The sequence below is a fragment of the Cygnus olor genome, chromosome 6, assembly GCF_009769625.2.
Source record: "Cygnus olor isolate bCygOlo1 chromosome 6, bCygOlo1.pri.v2, whole genome shotgun sequence".
Taxonomy (NCBI): Eukaryota; Metazoa; Chordata; class Aves; order Anseriformes; family Anatidae; genus Cygnus; species Cygnus olor.
Window position 1 is genome coordinate 302,097 of NC_049174.1, and position 21,994 is coordinate 324,090.

General features: G+C 36.8%; 1 protein-coding gene across 2 annotated transcripts in view; it reads right to left on the reverse strand.

The window, feature by feature from the left end:
* Window positions 1-341: 341 nt before the first annotated feature.
* Window positions 342-21,994, reverse strand: part of AOX1 (aldehyde oxidase 1) — a 42,681-nt gene continuing 21,028 nt past the window's right edge. Inside the window, exons 17-35 of one of the 2 annotated variants that reach the window (XM_040561297.1) lie at window positions 20,131-20,300; window positions 18,965-19,091; window positions 18,712-18,834; window positions 17,450-17,546; window positions 16,451-16,575; window positions 15,270-15,403; window positions 14,499-14,586; window positions 13,423-13,509; window positions 11,543-11,734; window positions 11,007-11,234; window positions 10,128-10,223; window positions 9,310-9,438; window positions 8,735-8,809; window positions 7,113-7,165; window positions 6,400-6,514; window positions 5,701-5,766; window positions 4,959-5,147; window positions 3,410-3,577; window positions 342-2,351 (exon numbers count right to left, since the gene is read on the reverse strand). In XM_040561297.1, coding sequence (XP_040417231.1) covers window positions 2,313-2,351; window positions 3,410-3,577; window positions 4,959-5,147; window positions 5,701-5,766; window positions 6,400-6,514; window positions 7,113-7,165; window positions 8,735-8,809; window positions 9,310-9,438; window positions 10,128-10,223; window positions 11,007-11,234; window positions 11,543-11,734; window positions 13,423-13,509; window positions 14,499-14,586; window positions 15,270-15,403; window positions 16,451-16,575; window positions 17,450-17,546; window positions 18,712-18,834; window positions 18,965-19,091; window positions 20,131-20,300 — 2,301 coding nt within the window. In that variant the 3' untranslated portion in view covers window positions 342-2,312. Of the gene's footprint in view, window positions 2,352-3,398; window positions 3,578-4,958; window positions 5,148-5,700; window positions 5,767-6,399; window positions 6,515-7,112; window positions 7,166-8,734; window positions 8,810-9,309; window positions 9,439-10,127; window positions 10,224-11,006; window positions 11,235-11,542; window positions 11,735-13,422; window positions 13,510-14,498; window positions 14,587-15,269; window positions 15,404-16,450; window positions 16,576-17,449; window positions 17,547-18,711; window positions 18,835-18,964; window positions 19,092-20,130; window positions 20,301-21,994 lie in introns of both variants that reach the window. The other variant, XM_040561298.1, reaches the window with a different exon arrangement.

The window sequence follows — 21,994 nt, forward strand, 5'->3', positions numbered from 1 at the left end:
AGAAAGCGAAGTGCACATCCAGAACATGATGAATCCCAGGAATGCAAACAGCTCAGCACAGCAGCTGTGGAGACATCATTGCCTGTAAGGGTTGGGCCACAGTTTGAACAATATTTGACTTGCCTGAAACTTACCAATACCTTATACTGAGGTATAGAGGTACATAGGAGAGCCATAGACAATGCACTTTCCCAAGTTCAATACATATGCTCCCTGCTTCAGCATATCCCAGGATTTACCCATAGTTTGAGGCTTATTGACATATGGGGTTGTGAACTGTCACATTTACAAGTCCATGCAACAAGAGCTTTCAAATAAAAAAGACTAATTATGGCAGCAGCATTCAGATTTAATTTTATTGACTTTCTTACAACATATCAAAGCCAAAGCAATACAAAGAAAGTGAAGAAAAAGAAGTAAAAACCAATGGGGCTTCAGCTGCCTGAACTGCACGTCTAGTGCCATTTCAGATGACCTGCCATAACCTGCTTGGCTTTCAGTTGCTATATTCTAGTGGTGTGCTCTCCCATGTCTCTGCTGTACTAGACACTTTAGTTTAGTCAGCTGAATTTCACCCAGAGGTTACAGAGACACAAACAAATTACAACAATAAAGATTTCATACCTTAATAGCTAACACAAAACAAGTTTGCCCTACTAACACAGTTTCTTTCACAGATACAGTATCAACTCATAGAAGGCACAGAAGGTACAAAGAGAAAATAGTCTGCAGTAAACTGAGGAGCAGTGAAACAGTAGACTGCAGGCTGACGTGTCAAATCAATTACAGCCATTTATTTTCATTCCAAATGGCAGTCTTCATGGCTCTAGAGCAATCTGACTTATGAGTAAACTAGAAGAGCAATCGCCACACTCAGTAAGGAACAGCTGCTGCAGAGGTTCACTGAAATCATATGTTGGACAAACTATCTTCCCTGTTCTACTTCTGTCAAAGAACTTACTACGATTTTTCAGGTACTACTTCGTGTAATTTCTGTACATTGACTTGAGAAGTTAAGATTTTTCTCTGTGCAAGTATGGATCCTAGATCAAAGTTCCAAATCCAAATACCACAGGCCTTTGTGTATTTGTATGCATTCAGAATTCAAATTACAGCTTTGTCCTTTGAGAAGAAGAAAGGCTGAAGTTCTCACTGAGTTCAATTTTGTGGATTCTGATGCTGAAATCTGAATACTGTGGCTGGAGATTTCATGGTATATTAACTTTGATATATTCTGTGTAATTTCTTGATCTCAAATTACAAATAAATACATAAATCAAATTTATTAACACCAGGTCTTCTGTTATCATTTTAAACAGTGCTGCTTTATATTTTTCTGTCACCAGCTACTACTACTACTTGGGTGCAGTCTAATCTCACTGCACCTTATGCAGCATCAGATGACTAATATTTGTGGATCAGCTTTTCATCATTAATATATATATTTTTTGTCTTTATCACAGGAGTGCTCAAGAGTGGGAGAAAAGCTAACTGAACTCTCATTGCTCAATATAGTCCTGAGCACTGTTTAAGAATCCTTTTCAGAGACAAGTTCATCAAGGCTCCTATTCAAAGCACACTGAACTCCTTGTGAGTTTTCGCGTGAAGTTCAGAGGCTTTTGGCTTGCTCCATGAGAAAAAGAAAGCTTCCATTGGACAGTATATCTAAGCAACTCTTCCAACTTCGGGGATAAAATTAATCTCCTACATACGTAGGTCAGCCACAGCAATTTGCTGGGCATAGCAAAAGAAAATCGTAACTCGTTTCCTGTGTGTTTTTAACACAAAGATGTCTGTACCAAAATAATCTAAAGTGACTTTACTACAGATCAGATCATCACTTATTATCAAAAAGGGATCGACTTAAATCCCAATCAAAAAATCAGCTGAAGCTTCTCAGAAGTCACTTATCATATGAAAGTAGTTAAATGTAGTAAGTGGTAGCAAGGTTTCTAACATACCTTTTATAGTTCATCCTAACTTTCTTCCCTTGCAGCAAGTCAGCTGATCTTCCTGGGGCTGCTGTGCAACAGAGCCATTGAGCAGATCCTTCTTGTGGAATACATATGCTTCAAATGCAGAAAATATATTTCTAATAATGATATACTGTAACTGAAGTGAAGTAGTGTAATGAATATACTGAATGGAGAATGATGATAAGGATAGAAGATATAATGTGCATTTTTTTTGCATCTGTTTCTATTCTGAAGATGAAAAAATCTATTTATCTGTGTGTTGATTAGCATGCAATTGGGGCAGTAAATCAGTACTTCACATTCCATTCAGTTCTTGTGCACTCTCTGGTTTGTCATTCACACAGATATGGAAGAAGCAGATTCATCGTTTGTCATCTATGAGAATAAAGAAGAAAAATAATTATGTGTTAATATTATTTGACTGCAAAGCTCCCAATATCGTCCTTATCAGGTATCTTTAAATTGCCCAGAAAGGTATTCTGCAAAAGACATCTGGAAGAAATGTAAATGATACAGGGTAAAACATGGATGGAGAAGCTTGGCTTCTTCATTGGTGGGCCTCATCTCCTGCAAGCTCTTGTGATGAGAGCAAGTCCACGGACCTACTGATTTGGTGTCAATGACACCCACCACAACCATGGAAATACTATGGAATACTATGGGAGTAATCCGTATGTGAGAGCTCAGAAATTTCCTTGCCAGAGCCGCAGAGGTTCAGGGCACAGTATGGATGTATACTCTGGCAAGGACCTTGCTTCACAAATTTTATATACTAAATCTAAACATACACAGAAAAAGAATAGCAATAGCAGTGGGAATATGACTACAGTGAACAGTTGCAGAAAACATGGAATCTGAAGTATCAACATTATATAAAAAGTATATCACCTCATTTGTTTTTCTTCTGTATTCTTTTGTTAGTTCTGAAGTAATTATTTTTACTCGCAAAGAGTACTGGACATAGCAAGGAGTACTAGAATGAGGTAACAGTGCCAGAGTGCAAGGCAGTTGGGGAAAACACCTTGAAGAAGACTGAAGCTGCTTGGAGACTGATCTAGCATTCATTGCATGTTGACATTAGGAGTTATTTAAACCTCTATGGGATTCACCATATGGAAGAAAGGAGGAGGCTTCAGGGAGAGAAGGGGCTGTAAAATTATTAAGTTTTAAGATGGTGGGGAAGATCATACAAAATCAGGGAAATTCCAGTACAGTGCTTGAAAGGCATTCACTGGATAGCTTGTGTGAGTGAGACCTGTTACCAGATATTTCAATTTCAAAGAGCCTTCAAAGGAAGGAGAAGTATGATGCTGCTGTATACAAAGCACAACCAGTTGGAGACATCATTAAGCACTTCACCATTCAGGGGTGCCAAAAGCAATATGTCCTTTTACCCAGAGATACTTAAACAGATGCCCCCACCTTCCTATTACCATCTTAGTAAAGTCGTCTTCGCAGGCAGCTCGTATTTGTTCAGCAGTCAGAGGGCTGTTCAGTGTGAAGGTCTTTTTCAGTCCTCTTTCATTCCTCACACTAGTTACTGCATCCCTCAAAGCAAAGAACACAGAGCATCCCAAGAAAAGTCCTGCCTCGCCTATCCCCTGAAAAAAAAAAAGAGCAAATGAGAGGAATACATGGCATATTAATATCAGCTAAAAAGCTTAGAAGTCAGTGACTCAAAAACTGTTTCGTTCTTTAGTTTTTCTTAGATTTAGCGGAAACAGGCTTTGATCACACCAAGTCTGCTGTTGCTAGGTGCTTCCAGGGATCTAAAGAAGTTGCTTTCAAATACTGGCTATTGATTTCAGAATCTTTTTGGCTCCTTGATATGCTGAAATTTAGGATAACTGACAGATAAAATTAAAACAATCTGAACCCAAGTACAGGTACAACTAAAAAACATTGTGAACTCATGCTAATTCCCTGCAGAGAAACAACACTGACCTCAGTGGGCTTGATATCCTCTCATTGTTATAGACATGAGATTTGCATTTGTACCTTATCTCAAAAGTAGGTCAAATCCACCCTTTCAGAGTCCTCTCTGTGCTAAGGTATTGAATATTTTAATCTGAATTAGATTGGAATATTACAATGGAATCTATCTCCTTGCTAAAATCTGAGAACCAAATGTCTTCCCCAAACATGCTGCATGCATGAAGACAGAATCACACTTTCTTACAGTGAATTCTACAGATAATTATAGGAGATATGTTCACAGAAAAGGATAAAAGCTGTTTGAAGATGGATATTAGTATCAGCTCTCTAGAATCAAATATGTAACTAATCAACCTAGACAAGTTTTTAAAAAATCTGATTATGTATCAAATTATTTAAAGCTGTCTTCGAAAGAACCTATTTGTTCTTTAACTTTCACCTTAAAATATGTTTTTCCTTCATGTCATGCTGTTTTATTTTAATGAATACTAAAAGCATACCTAATACCTAAAACATCTGAATTTTTGCAGAATTAGCTTCATCTTGATTTATCATTACTACTTACATGCAACTCACCAGAAGATTTGCTGCTGTAAATTGAAGCAATGATTATACCAGCTGAATGCCTGAGCCAGTCTCATACATAAATGCATATACACCCCTATTTCTTATTGCTTACCACACGTAAGATGCACAGTCTCTTTGTCATGTTTTCCCTATCAACTCCTTAGTCATTTTTATTCTATTATCCCTTCAGTTTATCACCACATTTTTAAAAGTATGGTTTTAAATTATTCTTGCAGCTTCTGTGTACACCCTGTTAATGAAATACTAAAATTACTACTTGCAAGCCATAAAAGATACGCAGCAATATCCAGCATTATGTCTTTTCACACTAGCTTCCTTGAAGCCAAAAAATAGAACAATTGCATGCAGATCTGTTTGAAATGCTAAAGAAGAACTGGAAGTGTATATATGTTTTATAGCTGAGTAATTTTTCTGATTGTCCTGGGATCTAAGAATCAAGCACTGTGATGGTTTGCTTACCTTGGATGCATAGATGGCATAAGGATTTTGGGAAGATGACAGCAGGGAAACTCTAAACTGTTCTGGAATATCACAAACAGCAGGGATCTTATACTGATCTGGACCCCGAGTATAGAGAACTCCTTCTGGAGAGTACTTCAATTCTTCCATTGTATAAAGTCCAATTCCTTGAACAAAGGCACCTTCAATCTTTAAATAAGACACAGCATTTACATACTTGTGTTTGATAAAAATATATAAAACTTTGCCAAGAAATGATTTGTATCACTAGCTCTTAGAAGACATTTATTTCCTTCTTGCCTATGGGGATTCTTCAACATTTTGTGGCTACCATGATGGGAAAAGCTTTCACGTGCCTTTTTCATACCAGACAGACTAGTGCTTGTTGAACTGATGAAGTCTGTGGACCAGCCTGCAATGAAAAAAGGTGTTTCCCTGCTATCAGGTAGGAAGGCTGATCAAACAACATGAGAATTTGGAGACTGCAGATAACAAACAGAACTTAAGTCCAGCAGATAGTGGGCATATATGAACACAAGAAGTAGTACAGGCTGACATCGGAGATCATAGATGAAACTCAGGCTGTATTGACATCTACAAGGGCTCTGACATTGACTCAAATGAGGACAAACTACAACTAAAGGATCTTGTAGCATCATCTATGATTAATGAGGTAATATTCACTTCAGATAAGACTATCAGTTAAATAGAAATAAGACAGCAAGAAATTCTTGGCACATACCTGTCCTATATCCACAGCTGGATTTATGCTGCACCCGATGTCCATAACAATGTCTGTTCGGAGGTTCTGTCAATAAAATTCAATGTCATATTACTGAGAGAGATGGACAGTGTAGAGGCATTAGAACACAATACGGGTTACAGTTACTACTCAGTGGAATAATATGGACTTAAACATATGCCCCTCCAAACACACAATTTCAGAGTAATTTCCAATATCCCATTACAAGCAAAATGGGATTGTCACAGTTTTAATGGAATTTTAGTCTCAGCTAGCCTTTTCAGATTTTTCACGTTTCACAAGGAAATAAGTACACAGTGGGTGTATGATCAGCACGCTATGACATCTACCTGTCTAGATGGTAAAGAGCCTAGAAATAGAATATTTCATTCTGCTGTAATTTGTTTGCTTACTAACAAGGAGAGAACAGACAGAGAACATCAGGTGTCTGCTGCAACCCAAAAGGTGAACCTGTATAAAATTAATACAGATGTGCCAGAAACCAGCTGACGTTGCATAGCTGTCATTCTGCTCCACTTCTCATTTGCATTCATATTATTGATATATATATTAACATATGAAAACAGGTGACTTATTCATGCAAAACCTGAATGGTTGTTGGAGCATCCAGTGACGCAAACAAGTTTAGAGGAACATCATTCACATTATTTCCAAACTTAAATAATACTCAGTTATTACCTTGTGATCTCCTGTTAAACAGTTAATTTCAACCTCTGAACAAGCAGCTCCATAAAGAAAGTATGTGAATGGCTGTCCTTCCCCTTTCTCCCAATCCATGTTTTCATTGTAACCTCTGATGGAAGAGTAAGTCCACAATGACTAATGAATGTTTGTATCACGACAAAGCAGAAGAGCACGTGAAAGTCTTAACCTATTTCAAGTGAAATCTAAAATAACAGGTGCACCTGGTTGCCAATTACAAATGCATGTTCTGGTGCTATCACTTTTTTTTTCCTCCCCCGTTGTGCAACTCAGTGTGATCATGTTTTAGGGAGAAAAATGTTAATAAGGTGTAGTACAACAAAATTTATAGTTTATAGCAAAATAGCTTCAGTAAACAAACTATATCCCAATTTGCACACTTGCTGTTATGTGCAGCAGTCACTTCCTCAATGCTTCCTGGTTTTGTAATGGAAGAATCATGGACCAAATATGGGATGAAATATTCTCTTGATGCTTTCTAGAGAGTCCACAAAGGGCCAGACATAAATTATCACTTGAACTTTATATCCCAACCCCTTCACAAATCAGGACTTACATAAAATATAAGCTGAACCATTAAGAAGAACAGTTGGGCAGGATGTTCTATCTACTGAATTGGTATTTTCAGAAATAGTCCTGGTATTTATTTTTTATAACCCGTGCATTTTAAAAGAACAAAAATACTTTACCTAAAGTAACCAGTAGCTGAAAGACTCACACTCTGTTCAAAAGCTTCTTTGATCTGTAAAATATAGCATGTTTTGTGGTAAGCCAAGGAAACAGACATTTAGTTGCATATGATCCCTTAAGACTGTAGAACTAAACTGTCTTTGGAAGAGCAACCTCAATTCTTTTGGTAATTATTTCAGGAATAGACCTGTCAACAGGGGTAATTCTTACTGAATGGTAACACTAGAGTCAGAAAGGGTCCTGCTTGATTTTCCTGCTCAGGTTGAATAAAATGGGTTCGTCTTTGTCAATTGAACAGATCTGGGTGATATGTCACAGAGACAAAAGTTCTGCATGACCTATCTGCACAAAAATGACAGCTGACAAGAGAAATGCTCTTTACAGTGTTCTTCTGCCAGTGGCTTAAAAATGAAGTATGAAGTCCTAAATCTACTTCCTTTCAGTGACTCTCCTGTCAGATTTATGTAGTTTACAAGTCAAGAAGTTCTTTAATATATTAATTACAATTTACTGACTTTGCAAGACATAAAATTATTTCTCTACATAGATTAACATTATTTCTTACGTCAGCTATTTCTTCTAATATTTTGAGTATGTCTGAATTATCCAAGCTGATTTGGCACCTATTAGAGAAGTGATGGATTTTTATTTTACATACATAGCTGTCAGTTACAAAGCTACCACATGTATTCCAACATTAATTGTTGCTGCTAGGAATTAATACTGACAAGAAAATATTTACATTTTTTGCAGTTGCTACTGTATTTAATCCCCTGAACAGAAACACCCTAACACATTGGATCTGTAAATGCCTCAAGGTAGGGATTGTCATTTTCATTAGGCTGGTGATATCAAGTAATACTGAGTAAGCAGAAGTAAACAGGCTTTCCTCTAACATACCAATGCAGCTAGATTCACAGCCATATCTTTATAGAAATAGGTGATAGAGCAGACAACTTTTAGTTAAGAAAAGGTCTTGTCTTAAAATTCTATTCCCATTTCAAGAGGGCACCAGACAGAAGCTATTAATATAAATTTAGCTTTAGTAGTGCTTTAGCACTACTTCTGTACTACCTTACTGCAAATGTAACTGATAGTATAACGAATTACATATTGTAGCAATGGGAACAAGCATTCCTGATACTTTTTTTTTCCCCGGTTCTATAATATACTGTGCGTAGCAGGCAAATGGAAGGATGAGGTTGAGAATGCTTCTGTTTAGTGATTCGGTAAAAATAAAGAAAAACCATGAAGGAAAACTAACACTGTACACCTGACAATCTTTTTGCAATAGTTTCTCTGAGCGCAAACTGGGGTTGGCCACATTACTACACAAGCTGGTATTTTTTGTATCTTAAAAACTTCAGTACCTCCAAATGTGACTTCACAGATAGCTTCCCCTCCTTTCCAACTAGATATGATCTGGGGATTATTAAACAAACTAGGTATGATCTGGAGATATCTAAACAAACTACCTACATCTCAAATACTCTGTGAATCAACCTATTTATGCAGCTTTTATCTTTAAGATTATCAGGCTGAGAAGACCAGTGGACAACAATCCATATGTCATAGTTTCTGCAAGCACAAAAACACATTTAGTAGGATTCATGTCTCTCACCCAATCATTCCAGTTTCCTTTTGGGTTCTTGTTGATAATAGGCTGCAAGCGTTTCATAAGGGTTTGGCAAGCATCCTGACGAGAAGTCAGAATAAAGTAACAGAAAATTAAAGAACACAAGTTTGGCACATAAAGTACTATTTAAGGCATGCTCTGGATAGTATTTCATTAATATATGCTTCACTGTCATCTTAGAAAAAGTATGGCAGGATATGCCATTTTAACTGCATAAACACAGACCTTATAAAGGCATGAGTTACAAGGGTTGGAATCAATATGAATTGGATTTAGAACAGGAACATAATGTAGGATTTGTATAGGACTAATTAGCTTCTGTCTGATGAAGCAAGGATTTGGTCAAACATAAGCCTTTCAAGGGGAAATTTCAGGTCACATTCTGGAACTTCATAAGCACCATTACTGAGAAGTTACCAACAATTCATGTTTCTTCTTGGCAATCTCCAGTGGTATTGTTAGTAATCTCAAGCATTTTCCATGGGATCACTAATACTTAAAGTTTGGCAGGCATTAAATACCATGAGGAATAGGGTGTTTTGTTAGGCTAAACTTTTTACCTTCACAGCCATGCCATTGACATCTGTCCCTGCAGACCCAACTGAAGCACATGCATTAGGAACAGTTGTTGTGCTTGTTTCACAGAAGTGAATATATGACATGGGAATGTTCAATTCCCTACTAGCAACCTGTTTCAGGAAGCAGAACATACTGTTTCAGAAACATTCCAAACATTCCAACTGCTCCCCAGTACTTGCTAGAAGTCAGCAATACTAGGAAAGATAATGTTTTAGCAAATCCTCTTCTAACTTCCAGCTGTAATCGTTCTGCCACGTTTGTCAGTACAAAGATGCAGAACTAAAAAGCAATGTTTTCACTGCACTCAAACTCTGGACTGAGATTCTGGAGTCCAACATTCAGTCCCAGATTTTGCTGCTTAAATCCTGTATGACTTAGGGGAAATTATGCATTCCCAGGTCCCAAGCTTTCCTCAACTTCATAATTATCTTTACAGATCATGTATCAATTATCATTTCAACAAAGATGATAATAAAATAGATAATCTGAATAGAGACTGTCTTCATTTATTTATTTTTACCATGGGTTATATGGGACCAGACCCAAAATATCTTATTTCTAATAAGCCTCTTCACATATAACTGGAATAATTAAAAAAAAAATTCCTCTTCCTGCTGTCCCTATGACTCTTTAAGAGAACATCTTTGCTTTTTAACTCTATCGATGCAAAGCAGCAGTGGCTATGCTGATGAAGGAACTGTACTACTGGTAGACTAAATAACCAAGAAGATAATCTTCCTACTCTTTGTCTATACAACAGATAAAGCACAAGGTAATATTTGTTTGGATAATCTGTTACCTGGATCATTTTTGTATGAATACCCTGTCCCAATTCAATTCCACCATGTGTCAAAAGCACAGATCCATCTGTATAAATATGAACAAGAGCAGCAGCCTAAAACCAAAAAAAAAACAAAACAAAAAAAGTTTTGTATGTAGTGATGAATTAATGGATCAAAAAATAAAGGCTTTTTTGTTTAATGCTTTTGAATAGTAAGTGAAATTCGGAATGTTAGTCCCTGCTCTTCCTCTATAATAAGCTTCAAAACAAAACAATACACATCTTTGGAGGTCTGCTTTTCCTGTTGCTAGATCCTCACATAAAACTGGACCTGGCAACAGAACCTTAATGGTTCCAAAAGAAGCTGCAAGACCTCCCTCATTAATGGCTGTAGATGCAAATAGCTGCAAATTTCATTTCCTAAACAGCTACATTAAACAAAATACATAGACCAAAAATACTACTGCCCTCCTTTTCTTTCTTAAATTTAGTCTTTGATGATGTGAAAGGATTAAGTCTAAGAACAGCCTCCCATAGTAACCCCATGATCAGAAAGAGTAAGCTCAGAGCTATTTCTAAAGAGGACAATTGATCCAATAATATTTTTGTCATCAGTCCTAAAATACTCTTCATTAAAGTCCTTCAACTATACCACATCACAAGAGATGGAGCTGGCCTTTAAGTAGGCAGGGTCAAAGCTGCCTGGGTCCTGAAGACCAAACAACTTTGACCTCAGACTGAAGACAGCTGGAAGCTAGTGTACCCTCCTGGGAACAACCATCAGGAGGACAATAGTTTTCCAGAAGCAGAAAGATAACACTTTTGTATTTTAAAGTAGAGTAGCTGCAATCTTCTATGGATGAAAGTTTAGCTCATTTTTTTTTTAAAGAAACTAACCTGAGAAAGATAACGCGTGCCTAGTCCAAATGGAAACTTCATTGGAACAATGGCAATCCCTTTTTTCTTCCAGTAATTTTGTTTGTTAAATTCCTTGACAGCTGTTTTCCTACTGTGGTATGCAGATTTCTCCACACATTTGTTCCAACACCGTATTAAGTTTTGTGGATCAAGCTTTTGTTTGAAGGGTGTCTGCTCATCCTCCTTATACATATTTATTTCCCTAATCTGAAATAATAAGATCAACAGATACCACAATCCAATCATATTATAGGCAGACTGACCATTTGGGGGTTGGGGGGGGGGGGGGTTGGGGGGCTAGAGGACAACTAGTCTAGATTATTGTATATTTTTTGAACGGTTACCACTTTGGTTCAGTTTGCAGGAGCATGCTACTCATGCAAAAATCAGACATTATTAAGAAAAAAGAATTTTAGCACAAATTATGTTTGATTTAGAAATGACTTGAGCTAATCCAAACGATTTTTAACTTCACAGATGTCATTTCAGGAGAGGAGATGCTTTTATATTGTCACCTTTTCTGGTGATAAACCAGTTTTATCTGCTATGTCTGTTATCCAAGTTTCCGTCACCAGTGCTGACTGGGGAAAGCCAAACCCTCGGAATGCTGTGTTTGATGGCAAGTTTGTTTTGCAGGTGTAAGCCCAGCATCTCAAGTTGGGAATCTTGTATGCATTGTCCATTTTTAATAAGGATACTTCTGCTACCTGAAATATGGAACAAGCAGGTATAGTTAAATGTTAGAACAGTGCTTCTTTCAGATGCACATTTAAATCTTCCTCATCTCAGAAAGAACTAACTTGACACAATTAGCTTTAAAATCATGTTTCTGTAAGTAATTTTACTACTAATGATTGACACATACATATTTTTTCCACTCATTTCTCAAGTAGCATAGTACATTTCAGTTCTTCTGATACTCACAGAACACAGCTGATATTACTAGTAGTTGAGTGCCAGTAGCTGCTTAGTAGATAAAGATTAAACTGTTAATTCGTTCATTTTAAGATTGGTTTTGCTCCTACTTTGATATCAAAAGCCATATAGAACTAAAAACAAGCAAACTAGATTTAAAGCAACAGGAGCTGTGAAAGGAACTGATGAAAGCATTCTGAATTATCACGTCATATGAAAATTCACAGTTAGGGCTTAGTTCCACCAGAAAACATATATTCTATGGTCTATTGTGTCTTCTGGTTCTTATGTGTGGGTTTTGTTTGTCTAGTTGCTTTTAAGAGGTTTCATGTGACAGACAACAACACAAGAAAAGGGAAATCCTGTATTAGGTATCTCTAAATTAGTTTCTAGGACTCAGTATTAAAATAAGTTACAAATGTTTTGATGCCTCATGATGAGGTCACTGCCTCTTTTCAATATTAAGTAGACTTCTCAGAATGGTAAATTCAACCCTGTATTCCTACTGTTTTTATCGAGCTTTAAACAGTAAACTCCAAAATATTTCTGCATATAAACAACTGAAAAGAGTTTTGTTGTAATAACTGCAGACGAATTGTGACATATAATGGTAATTTTTCACTTAAAAAAATGTACGTTGAAGTGTAATTTGTGGCATAAAAACAGGGGGCATGTTTTTGTTGTCACTACAACAACCATTATAGACTTGTTATGTAGTTGTATTACATTTCTAACCTATGCCAAAGTTTCTTCCCAGAAATGTCTGTTCTAATCTTGATGCTTTTAATCATGGATTACTTTCCTAAAGCAGGTCATTTTTTCAGAAACAAGATAGGCAGCAATAGTATAGACAGTTGCACTGACAGATTTCAGAGCACAGAAAATACCTGTAGGCAGGGCAGTAACCCAGAGAGGCAGTAACCTCAAAAAAAAAAAGTTTCACTTACTGCTAAAATAGACTATGCAAGCACAAATATTTAGTGAATGATATTAAAGCAAGTGACATTTTTTACTTTGCAGACCTATAAGTAAGGAACTGATGTATACAGCATGTTACATGCAGACCCAGTACAGAAATGGATAGAGCCAGTAATAGGACAATTATCACTGTGATTATTTTCTGAAGACTAGGGAAGGTCTTCTCAGCTTTGTAGACACAAAATGTTAGCCAGGCACAAATGTATGTACTATGTATTTTAAAAGGAACATATTGTTATCTGATGTGTGTAATAGGAAAATAAGCCTGAGAAACCATGCATGAAGTGAATGTGTAGAAAAATACCAAAAAGTAGTATAGCACTTCACTGAACTGAATAAGGAAAGGTAAACTGCTAGGTGTAGATCTTCCAGCAACACGCGGTCCTTACAGCAAAAGACTGTATGAGTAACACTATACCTGTGCAAAGAAATACGGCATTTGTCATTTTCCATCTAATGATTCCTTCATGTTTTAAGATTCATCAGCTTATAAAATCCTTACCAGGACAGATTCATCAGGGGTGCATCCTCCATTAATGTAATATTTGGCATCCACAGCTCTGATCCTTCCATCATTCATGAAGCCAACCTACAATGAATCAACAATAACCTTAGATTTTTGACATTCATTTATTTCCTCAGTGCTTGTGCATCTTGCAAATGAATATAAGCCACTCTATCAGGCTGATAGTGCATGGTTAATTTCTGAGAAACATTCACTTAAACAGTAAAAGGGCAAGAGAAAAAGAAAGTATGTTCCTAAGCTATTGGTTTTCCTAACTGACATCTGTGATCCTTATAGGTACGGCATACAAGAAGCCCGCTGGGGAAGGAAGAAGCAAAGAAACTCAGTGGCTTCCTGTGTGTTGCTCAACAGATGGCTGTGTCATCTAGGAATGTTCACTGTAGACAAAGTCAAATCCCTCTCTAACTATAAGAATAGATGGCAATTGCAGCATGACATTTGCTTGTCTTAATGAAAAAATGTTATGTTTATTTTACATCTCTTTTCAGCTGTTGAGATTAATGATAGCTGCTGAATTCTCATCATGAGCTACAGCTCATTTTCATCTTCAGGGATGTATCTTATACAACCCCTTTTACTTTTCCTATGTATTAGAGATAGGAAAGGAGACAAAACTTAACCTAATGAATTGTTATGACATGACAGTGCATGAGCAGGGAAGAGAGAAATTTCTTCCTTATGGTAACTTTTCCTGTACACACTGTTTCTGTGAAAAAACTAGCTGCTCCTTTTTGTGAACTTAACCATATGGAGGGTTAAAAATAAAACTTTGCAGAAGAAGTCTAAGCTAGCTTGCCTTCCAGTTCCCAGGAAGAAAGACAGAAAGAGCTATAAAAGGAGAAGGACAGGAATGGAGCAGAAAACAAAACAAAACTGTGCAGAGTTAGAAGCAGAAGCAGAGACAGGTTGTAAAACAACTTTATCTCTTGGTTTCTTGGCTAATAGTTTTAAAATTATTTTAATTAGTAGAACAAATATTAACCAGTAACACTGAAATCCTTATTCACAGAATATGAACAGGTGTTTTTTCACTCAGTTCTTGTGGCACTCACTTTATACTTGCCAATAAAAGGATGTCGGCCACCAGTAATTAACATATCATCCCCCCGGCTCAGAATAAGACGGACAGCTCTGTTAGTTCTAAATTAACAAAAGAAAAATGAGGTTTTCAGACAAAATGAGAGATGCTATTAACAATATTAATGTGTTCTATTCATTATGAATCCAGATGTAAGCATGCATTCAGATCAAAATTAATTTTAGTAGGCTATGCTTAAGGCTATGTCCAGAGTTCATATCATTTTACAATTACAATCATATCTGTATTTTTATTTTACATCTTGAAAGCCAACGACATAACTCAGTGCAAATTTCTGAAGAAAAAATTGTCATTTCAATTTTAAGACTGAACCAAAGTGACCTAATAGAAGTTCTACTGATTAAGTCTTCCACTGGTATAGCAAGATCCAGAAGTTCACTTCTGGATGGTTGTCATGGTTTGAATGTATATACAAAGCTTCAGAGTTTAGGGACTGGTCCTTTTAAAATGGTCAGTCATTTCAAGAATATTTCTAGCTTATACTACCCGCAGTTTCCTCAAGTCCCTTCATCTTAGATGAGGCTAGAGCTGCTTACTGCAACTTAAGCAGTCTAACAAAACAAAGCAAATAAATATATTGAACAGTCTCACAAAATGTAAACAGTCAGGATTTTATGATTCTTTAGCTAGCAACTTTGGGGAAAGAGAAAGCATTTTAGACAAGATGTAAAACTTCTTCACCCAATTTTCTCTTCATATCCCAATACACACACATCACACCTACTTGTTTGCTGCCACTGCAGCAATTGATGCCAGTAAACCAGCTTTCAGGATTTTCCCACCAAAAGCTCCACCAACTCGTTTAACATGGCACATGATCCTGTTGGCTGGAACACCTAAACTTGCAGCTACCATCTCCTGTAAAAACAGTTTTCAGCTTTTACATCAGTTACCAGGACCCACTTTCAGCTCCAACTGAGCCTACAAGTTAGCATTCTAAAAATATTTTTTTCTAGAAAAGGGTTACATAGATGTTTTTTTTGTTTCGTTTTGTTTTAATAAATCAGCTTATAAGATTTTTCCCTTATCTCAAGTTAAAAAACGAGCAAAGAGAACAAGAAACACTCAACAGTGTTTGCATTCAAAATGTCTGCCATGGATACTGTCAAAGGGCCATGGACAGAAGTGAAGAATATACCCTTGGATTTAATTATGTAAAATGTGAGAAACTTCATATACAAGAAAATGTTATTAGTTTAATTATTTGTATTAATAAAAGCATAAATTTGAGGATAATTTTTAATTTTAATAAATGTATATATTTTAAATAAGCTAATGTCTTGTTAGTGTCTGGAACGTTCTTGCTTGAAATCTGTAATATTCATCATCTTCTCAGACAGAAAGTTCTTCATGCTTCTTGGCTATTAGCAGCATATGGTAATGGAAACAAAAAAAGTGCTTTGAACACAAAATACCAGTGTTTGCTCTGAAATACTACCAATTTCATTCACCATAGCTACTGCTACACAGACCATACATTATGTCAGAGTTTGCTTTACCATTTTGGCATGGAACAGCAGTCTTTCCTACAACTATTTGAGTTACTTTACTCCCTCAGCAGACTCTGACTCTGCAGGGTGCTGACTGCTCCTGATCTCAACAGAAGCTAATGGAGATGAAGGATCCTCAGCACTCCCCAAGGAGTTTCTCACACATACATTAGTGGGGCATGATATACTTTGTTTAAAGTGGAGTGAGAGACTTTTACTTCCTCCTCATCCTCACAGCAGAGTGGTCAGTGTACATCATTATACTGCAGTACTACAAAGTAGCTCCTGTTGCATAATCCAGATGTGCAACTTTATGTTCCCACTGTTTCTAAATTGGTAAGACTGATTTGTAAACCACACTCAGAACTCAACTGTCACAGGTTCAACCACTTTCTCTGAGAATGCTCTATATTACCTGGATAAATGCTGGATGCTGTGTTGACACAAACACATCCATTTCTTTATCCTCTCCTCTTGGAATAGCAAGGACACTCTGAGTCTCCATGTAAAAGTGTTCCTGTCCCCCAACGTGAACCTCCCCTAATCCAAAGAGAAAACCACAAGTGTTACCAGAAAAAAACACCTGTCCATCATCACATAAATTATGGTACTCAGTGTCAAATCTACTGATGCATCTTGTGTGAAGGAACAACATTTAAAATAAAAACACAAATCAAACTCTTTGCAGGTTTAAATGATATTGTTCCACTGACATCAACAGAACTTGAATAATAGCAGAGCAATGTTGACTACAAATGTTGACAGTATTAAATTAAAAAAAAGTATAAATGTAGTGGACCAGGTCAAGACAATGATGGGGAGGCTGGAGCACATGATGTATAACAAGAGGCTGAGAGAACTGAATTTACTCAGCCATAAGAAAAGGATTAAGGGGAAATTTTACTGCTGTCTACAACTACTTAATGGGAGGCTGTAGAGAAAACAGAGCTAGATTGTTCTCAGAGGTGCACAGTGGAAGGATGAGAAATGATGTACACAAGGAATTGCAACTCACTATAAGAAAAGAAGGTCACCACAAAGGTAGTCAAACACTGGAACAGGTATTTGTAGAGGCTGTGGAATCTCCACCACTGGAGATTTTCAGAACTTGACGACATGGCACTGAGTACCTTGCTCTAACAGGAACTGCTTTGAGCATGAGGTTGGACTAGACAACCCCCTTCCAACCTAAATTATTCCGTTATTCTGTCTCAAGGACAAAGGATGAAGAAAACTTGAACGTAGCAGTAGAACCTCAAAATCACTAGGTTTAGTCACACTTTCATTCCTGACAACCAAGAGCTTTCACAGGTCTTATAGCCGTATATTGTATCACTGAAGAAATCAGACTGGCACTTGAGGGACTGGGAAGCCCCAATACTGACAACTTCTCATCATACATGCTGCAATTTACCTTCAAGTATACCATCAACAGTTTCAAATGCCTGATCAACATTTCCTTGTTCTAATTTTCTTCTTGGCCCAAAGAACGAGTCGTGCTTTATAGCTTCCTGCAGTGGAGAAAAAGAGAAACATTTTTTTTAGTGTATTTTGAAGGTTCTCAGTTCCTTATGGCATTTTACTCTCAGTAAGAATATCATTCTCTTCAGAGATCTGAGTCACCAGCTATCAAAGCCAGCGAACAACTGCATTTCATTGTTTTACCGTTTCCTGGGGGGGATGAGTTTGTCTATTCAGTCACAGTAATTCTTTCCTGATGTATCCTGTTACTGACCATAGCAGTTTCTGAAGGAACTGCATTCAGTTTATTCAATCTACTCTTCCCTTTCACACATCTAGCAAGTGCCCTGGAGAGCCCAGAGTAAGAATGCAACCACATCATTCAAAGAGTAATACCATTAAGAGGAAAAGAAATCACAAAAACTAAGTAGAAAAGTAGAATTTATTACATTTGATTTGCTTTATTTTTAATAAGATTTCCTTAAGAGTTTTGACTGTAATTGAATTTTTGAAGTTTTCCAGTCTTTAAAAAGAGACTACTTCTATTTTTATACCAGAATGACTGTTCTGTTACACTCCACACACATTATGTAAACAAGTCAAAGTGACTACCAAAGGTAAAGCCGGTTCCCCATTAATATTTCCTTTGTTCCTTATTTCCATCCATCTCATTTAATCCAGCATAAATTTAATTCCCCCCTATAACTCTCACATCACATTTCTAAGATATTCCATATCCTTAACGTCTTTTCCCACACATTCCTCCAGCATTTCCTACATCTCACCTTAACTTCGTTGGCTTGCTAACTGGTCAACAGACAGAAAATGCTACAGATAATCAGGCTGATTGTTCAGCCCATATACACATGCTGGTTGACCAGCCAGTAGCTACAAAAAGAATTAGAAACAACCAGAGTGCTCATTGCCTTCTTCTCAGTGGGGTCATTAAAAGAGTTCTTGTCTACCCTTATGTTTGTTATTATGAAACATGTGGAACCTTAATACTTTGAGGCTACTGGCTATCTATCACAAGTGGCCAAAATTAGACAAATGGTTCAAAAGTTATTTACAGAGATACTGACAGACTACTTAATTGGATGTTCATGTTCACTTTGTTTGCTTAGAAAAACATTTGAAAAAGCAAGTGAGGAATGCTTCCATTACTTAAATAGATAAAACAATAAAAAAGCAAGAGAAAAGAGAAGTGATTAGTACCTCAATTGTCAAGATCACTGGTTCCAGCACTTCATACTTTATCTTCACTTTTGCAGCAGCTTGTTTGGCATGAACATCTGAATCCGCAACCACAGCACAAACAATCTGACCCACACAAATTACCTATAAAGTACACATCACACATACAAAAGATAAAGAAATTTAAGAGTCAGCAGGTAAAATTCCATTACAAAGACCTGAAGTAAAACAATAGAAATTAAGAAAATAATTTAAAAAAAGATTGCTTTCAAACCTTGTCTCTTGCAAATATAATCTCCGGATCACTGGAGTAGTGAAACTCATTTGTAGCAGGTACATCATTAGCTGTTATGATATCGAACACACCTGGTCCCTTAAGAGCCTCTGAGGCATCTACAGACCTGATTGGGATGTGGGAAGATAGAAGTATAATGCATTAGTTTTTTAAACTGTTGCACATAGGCGGGGAACACAATACAGAGGTATGTTTCTTGTATTGTCAGAACCTGAACATAGGTTCAGACATGTCTTTTCCTTCTACCCCTTGCATGGGAAGAAATGCCTGTCAAAGGGAATTAAAGACTCTAGCGATTTGTTCCATTTCTAGAAAATACTCTAATCATAACAGGGAAATCATTGACCTGTTAGACTGCCTGAACTGCATCAGTTTAATAAAAGTCACTGTATAGAGTTGACGAAATACTACTGTCTCACAGAGATGAAAGGGGGATGTCAGCTCCTAGATGGTACAAAAAGAACATATCCAAACCCAGAATACTATTACCAACCTAAGAATAGGCCAGGGGACTCTAACTAGCAATGCCAGTCCATTGTCATCATGAGTAATCCCAACCACAGCACCTGGGTACACATCTTGGTGCCTGAATGCTGGGCAGACAATGCGGATATGTGTATTCTGGTACCTTAATGTTAAACAAACTGTGTGTATATCAGTATGAAAGCATAAGTGAAAACAATTTTCTTTCAAAATACGTTTAACTTTCCATCTCCCTCTTCTACAAGTCCTTACCTGAGCCTTGCTACCTTGTTGCTGCAACATTGCAATGTTACTTCCTACATTTTGAAAAATTCTTTTTTCGTAACAGAGTTGAGATTTCAAAGCTATGTTGTTGAAGCTGAGTTAAGGTGTCTCTTGGTACTGTATAGCTCAGCTCTATGTAGAGGTTCCTAGGTTAGCTCTAAGTAAGATGGCTCATTTACCAAAAACAGTTCAACCTCATTAGGACAATAACATAGAAAAATACATAAATCCAATCAGAGCCTTCTACTGGAATGACAGTATTGCTTCCAGGACCTGAGCCAGTGTGGGTATCATATGTGCTGTTTTGTATATATGTAATCGAACTTCATTACTCTGCTCTAAAAATCCCAGACACTATTTTGTTAGTAACTTTCTTCAGATACACTTTGAACACTTACATAATCTTAGCATGAGCTCTGGAACTAGTGACTACCGCCAGGAAGAGCTCCCCATCCACAGAAGGAAGGTCATCAATGTAAAGTGCTTCACCAGTTGCATGCTTAATTCCAGACTGGTGCATTATAGGCCGTCCCACAGGATCCTGGGGAGACTGACTCTGACCTACATCCTGTACCATCAAAAACAACCCTCCAAACAGTTAAAAAAAAATAAAATTGTCACATTATTCTTATATTAATTAGAAAATCAGATGAAGGAAAACTATTCATATTATCCTATTCTGGTTCAATATTGAAAACAGATGAAGGACTCAACTGATGCTCCTGAGCTTTTTTTTTTTTTAATTGCTTCTCCAAGCAATTCCAAGAGCATTACACAGGTTTGTCTACTTGTATTTTTTCCTTAATCATTTACATCAAAGTGACACAAACATCAGTCTTTTTTTTTTTTTTTAATTATTGATTGGTGTCACGAGGCTCTGAAAATTTTCTGAATTACTCTCACAAGTTTCTGTTCTGTGTTTTAGCAGCATGTGGTGTTGCAGTTTGAGCTATTTCCAATGGTTCCTAGAATTTGTCTTCCTCAGTGAAAGGCTGCAATTAATCAATGTAAATCAGTGAGACAATGTTTCCTCTCAATTTTATTTCCTTGCAACTGTGTATGAATTTCATGCCGTATTAACCTTATTTTGCTAGGTCTTTCCTTAATTTACTGTTGCCAGATAATTCTGCCATGCCAACTAATTGTTGTCCACTCCCAAACCAGTTTTTCAGTTTCTTTCAGTGATCTTGCTAGCTTTTTCATTTTCTGCATTTAGAACTAGTGATTTACTCTGATCTCAAAATCTATTTTCTCCTATAGGTTCCAGCACTCAAACATTCCTGCTACACATTCCTCCCTCCTGCACTTTCTGACACATTCTCTGCTATTAGCCCAAAGCCAAGAACAGACATTTTTCACTTGATGACTAAAGATCCTCAAATGGCTGTCTCAGCAAAATCATCCCAACTTTATCCCATATTTATCTTCCAGGATACGCTTTTTTTTTCCCATCTTCTTTTTCCCTCTAATTTTAAAAGTGTAATAAGGTTCAGATGAAGAAGTCCAGGCAGAAGACAAAGACTTACATAAATTAGATAGAAATTTAAAGTGACAAAACAGACGTCCTGGGTTTCTAAATCTTTTATTATTGCTCAGTGCCAGCCAATCTAAATAACAAAAAAATATATCTATTTCTGTTATGTCACTTTCTTGTAGCTCAGGTATAAATTGTTGAAAGCCACAGAAAACTACTTCCCTTGATCCTGGTCCCATTGGTAAGTTTACACTGGCTTTTCTTTGAAGCTGGAGATAATGACTTGAGCAAATTTAAGTATTTTAAACTAACAAGTTATTCTAAAGAATATCTAAAATCAAAACGAAACTGTTTCCCTACATTTCATTTGAATTTTCTTTAGGTTTCTAAAAACTTGAAATTTTTACTTGCATCTTTATTAATGGTATTAAAAGATCAAAACCCCTTGCAGGATTTTCCAGATCTAGTCACAAGGGCTATAAAACAACTCAGAAAATCCAAGAGTTGTTCTTTGCTACCCTCTACTGCTGACTTCTCCTTGAAGGTTCCTGTTCAAGCAGATAGCCACCATAAACTTCATCTTCTTTCCTAAATCTACAGTAAGAGCTAAGAGCCCCCTGAGAGCCTAAGAAAAGTATATTTCGAGAAAAGAACGCTAACATTCTTGGGATTTTCAATCTCTTTGATCTTGGTCCAAGATTTTTCCAATTGGGTTGAACCCTGCCATATACCAAGTTTAAGCATGCTGACAATGGAATTTGTTTTGCATATTTACCTTCTGTGAACTG